A 4,665-nucleotide genomic window follows, 5' to 3' on the forward strand; every position below is an offset into this window, starting at 1 on the left:
AGGCATGGAGGATATATAAGGACACTCATTCATGTACTCAGTTTAGTTCTTCACAATCAATCTAGTTAACCAAGCATTGGTTACCTTCTAGTTTCTGACTCGTCCGCACTTAACCAACAACCCAGCATACGTGCTCGGTTGACCTTGTTTCTCTATTAGTTACCTTTACTGATTCTACCTGTTGACTACCTTACGGAGCCTGGAGGGGGCGAGATACCTTCGACGTGATATACAGAGGACCTGGATGGTCATTGAGCATATGAGTGCTTGGAAGACACTTAGGGTAAGTGTCCTGTCTCGAAATACAACTAACTAGAACCCTAGGTACGATACGAGAGAAGCCAGGTTGTGACAGCTGGGTGCCATCCTGTTGCAGCACAGTGCTTGTAGAGGGCTGAGATGTGGGGGCCAAGTGCAGGCCAATCAGCTAGGTCTGTAACAATAACAAATTAAAATGAACCATCAGCTCACTTCTTTCTCCGTACAGCCCCCCCACAGTCACTGAGGCCGAATCAGTGATATCACTGCTTGGCTTGCCTGTCTTGTCCCATCGATCATCTCATCGCGGCGCTGTTAGGCGTTTTGTGTGTTGCTTGTTTTTACTGGTAGTGAGATGACCTCGTTCCCCTCCACTATTTTGTACGTCCTTGGTATCAACATGTTCAAACGTCCTGGTCTCCATATCCAAACTCATCTGTCATATCCATCGCCTCAGTGTCTACCACATGGAACTGTCTGAGCAGGCTGTTTGCATTTATGGAAACTACCAGAGCAGGAGCAGCTTTTAATTCTATGAAGAAGTCATCGAAGTCAATTGCCTGACACTGATGCGGATTTTTTTCCATAGTTAGGTCCTAAGCTATTTGAATCATCAGATCATGACTGGATAGTCTGCACCAATGATGTGCAACGAGAGTTTCTATCCAGTCCGCATGGAATAGCATTACTGAATCCTTACATCAATTGGCTGCGCAGCTCCTTGGGAAATCCCATATAGCAGCGAGAAGCCGAATTAGCGCACAATCTTTGAAGTATCTCGCGTCAAGCATAATACACACATTATCACTTATCACACCAACAATATCTCATAGCTTTGCAAGCAACCCAGAAGCTCGCGGCCATCATCCAGCAATTCCACGATGGGTTAGTCAGTGGCAGTACCACCAATTTAGTTAATAGGTCATGAATTATGTAAGATCTTGCTGTAGGTTTGATGGATCGGTCAACCAGAAATCGTGCAGCTCATTGTAGGTGCATACTTCGTGTATGAGCAGAGTTTCTCAATGGCCTCGGAGATGTAATTGTTGGTTCTGACGTATGTTATGCAGTAGATCACGTAGCCCCTTAGGTATCTTCAGAGGTCCTTGGGAGTCTTTAGGAACCGTGCTCGCTGATTCCTATTTATGCTGGCTGAAACATCGTTGTAATGACTGTATTGTACCCATAAGCCCTTCAGCTGACGTTTATATACCTTGCCTACGCCTGGTTTATATATTTGCATGCTATGTATCAAAATGATACCACGAATGTCATTATGAGACGAACCTGCATTCTTTATTTTATTTTATTTTATTTTATTTTATTTTTTTTTTAAAAAAAAAAAAATAAAATAAAAAAACTATAACACAGCACGCAAGCCCTGGCTCACATTGTCCGTCGACCAAGTTTCTTTGATCAAGTCTGCGCATTTTTCACCAATACCGTAAGCCGGCATCTGCGTGTGTCCCCCGTGGAGAGTAGGCATGATACTGCAATCTGCCACACGCAGATTTGCAACCCCACGCACGCGCAGCTTGTTATCCAGTACTGCCATAGGATTATCATCCTTTCCCATAGCGCAAGTGCCAGCAGCGTGGTAACCTTCACTGTTAGCATATTCGTCCTAGATAGGCCCGGGATAAAGGTAAACTCACAAGTAGTAGCATGCTCCTTAACATACGGCACCCAATCCTCCCTCGTCCTAAACCTCTCCTTTCCAGGCGTCCCATACCCCAGCCCCTCCGGCCAAGACCCCTTCACAATCCCCTTCGTCCCAGCCCCATTCATGACAATCTCATTCGCAAACCTCACGCCCTCGGACAGAACCAGCATATCAAGCGGGTGGTCTAGATAGTTACAGTCGACAACGGGATTCTCGCGTCCATCTCTCGACGAAAGCGTAACGCTACCGCGGGAATGCGGGGAGAATAACTCCGCTATAATCGAGAAAACATTCGCATCCCGATTTGGAGACGCAGGAAAATGATCGTATTGCTTCGGTCCGCCATAGCATTCTGTCGTGAAGAGTTCGATATTTGGTTGTTTGGAGGGGAGGAGGTACATGGGGTCTCGCTTCTCATTTCCAACCTGTTTGTCTTTGGAAGTGTTTTGGTACTCTTTCCAGAGAGGCTCGTTGGCAAGGCGGTCGTCGAGACGGGCGTAGGCAAAGGCGCCAAAGGGGAAGGTGGACAGGAAGCCTGTTTTGTTTGTTTTCCAGAGGTTGTAGGTGGTTTCGAAGGCGTTTTTGTGGTATACGAGGTGGTCGGTTGTTAGGTTTGGGTGGGCAGTTTCGTAGAATATGAATACGATCTGTTTTATTGGCATTAGTATTGGATAGGGAGCATGGGAGATAATGGGAGGGGTACAGGATGATCCATGAGATTCTGGCCAACGCCCGGTGAATCCACCACGCATGGAATGTCGTGCTTTTCCAGTTCGGATTTCGGTCCAATTCCAGAGCGCAGGAGGATAGCAGGGCTGCAGTATGCGCCTCCGCAGATAACAACCTCCCTCTTCGCATGGTATGCCCTCACATCACCACTAAACGTATCCTGCACCAATACACTCCGAGCAACTAGCTCACCCGTCTGTGCATCCGGCTCAACGAGCACATGATCCACTGTACTCCCCGTCACAACGGTGACGTTCTTGCGAATGAACCCATTCGTAACGAAATCGGCGCTCGTCGTCCGTAGACCATTGTACACTGACCGTGGGGCATGGCCGCACCCGTGCGGTGTCTCGCCTGTCGAGAACATATCGGGTACATGCGGTAATCCTTCAGACACGAAGGATGACATGATGAGCTGCGAGATAGGTGCGAGATCGTGCGGTTCGGTGTGGAGGGGGCCATCGTAGCCGTGGGCTTGTTCGTTGGCGTCGAACCAGGGTTTTGGGTGGAAAGTTTCTGCCTTCACAGCAAATTCTGTAAGTATTTGCTAGTGTTCATTCATGGTTGTAGGAAAGTACCTTTCTCATATAGCCAAAGAACTCTTCCCCGCTCCACCCCTCCAACTCCCAATCGTCGAAATCCTGCTTGCTCCCCCGGATGCAGAGCGTGCCATTGCACCCGCTACACCCGCCTAGAAACTTGCCTCTGCTGAGCTTGACCTGGCGATTATCGATGCCTTTCATTGGGGGTGTAACCACGTTCCAGTCTGTTTCGGAGTCGAAGTTGTTGGACCAGCTGTAGATTCAGTTTAGCGGAAAATGCCATCGCCAAAGGGAGGGGAAGAAGACTAACCCGCCAACCATGTGGACATTTTCGAGATCTTTATTGTGTTGTCCGGCTTCGATGAGGAGGATCTTAACGTTGGGGTTTTCTGCTAGTCGGCCAGCCACCACGCAGCCTGATGTTCCCCCTCTGCAGAGATTTAGTAGGAAATTCCGTGCGTGGAATTAGACGTGCTCACCCGCAGATTATATAGTCATAGTACTCGAGTTCACTAGATAGATCCATCGCGTTGCTGCTGCTCTCTCGCTCTTGTTTGTTTTTTGATGATTGAACCCCAGGGACCTCATCCGGCTATATATACCTCAGCCTCTACCCTTGTACGACGGGATTCATTCTCACTCTCCTCCCTGACGAAACAGGGTTCTAATTCCGCGGTCGAGCCAAGGCTCTAATTGGAGCATTTTCGAGATGTACACGGGATAGCAATATATTTTATGGGGCTAGCGTGGACTAAGTGGCCTCGTGCAGGCTTAGCGAAACTGGGCGGAGAGATTCGAGCAGAGCCTCTTTTACTAAAGTACGGAATGATTAACTAATTCTGAGTTTTGGCGGGTTGGTATTCTGAGTGTGAGTCGCGGAAAAGTGCGGCCCTGCTTTCCATGACTGTGAGAAGGGGTTTGTAGATGTTGTGCCAATGACGGCGTGAGTTTCCGTGATGTGCATTGCTGGTTATGGGATAACATCACGCTTAGTTTCTGGCAGGCACGCAGTATCAATTCAAGGGCTGGTGTAACCATGCTGGCTTCCAGAAAGACGATGTGAAAGTTGAACCCAACTTGAGTCTCACATAGCTCGGGTGCGTAATTGTACTGCTGCCAAAGGATTGCATACCTCCCTTTCATGAAATACTCAAAACAGCGACTCCGAAAGTTTTGTTACAGGCGCGTTCACCCCGTAAACCTACCAATAGCAGTCAACCCATGTCCTACTATTATCACCTCCGCTTCCCAGTCGACCAATGCCACCACGAAGGTCAACAATTGACGAATCCTGACTCGATGCCGCGGGGGGGTGGTGGGGGCTCATCCCCAGATGTACCAGTCTTTGTCCAGACCATACAACGTATACAACGTAGTCCAATTTAGAGTTAAGCGGGAGGCCGTTCCAGTAACCGTGTTGGTGGCGTTGGATAGGAGAGTTGGGTTCACTCCGCATGGGGAAGAAGATCATGA

The 4,665-nt window shown here is 48.5% G+C and overlaps 1 protein-coding gene across 1 annotated transcript; it reads right to left on the bottom strand.

The window, feature by feature from the left end:
• Positions 1–1,618: 1,618 nt before the first annotated feature.
• Positions 1,619–3,718, bottom strand: EURHEDRAFT_382370 (GMC family oxidoreductase; the record flags this gene model as incomplete). The annotated part of the gene is made up of 6 exons (XM_040779530.1): positions 1,619–1,860; positions 1,914–2,568; positions 2,625–3,170; positions 3,229–3,445; positions 3,503–3,622; positions 3,672–3,718. The coding sequence occupies 6 exons, from the start codon at positions 3,716–3,718 to the stop codon at positions 1,619–1,621; spliced, it is 1,827 nt and encodes a 608-aa protein (XP_040633670.1).
• Between the last annotated feature and the right edge of the window lie 947 nt (positions 3,719–4,665).

Source organism: Aspergillus ruber (assembly GCF_000600275.1).
Source record: "Aspergillus ruber CBS 135680 unplaced genomic scaffold scaffold00074, whole genome shotgun sequence".
NCBI classification, from domain to species: domain Eukaryota; kingdom Fungi; phylum Ascomycota; class Eurotiomycetes; order Eurotiales; family Aspergillaceae; genus Aspergillus; species Aspergillus ruber.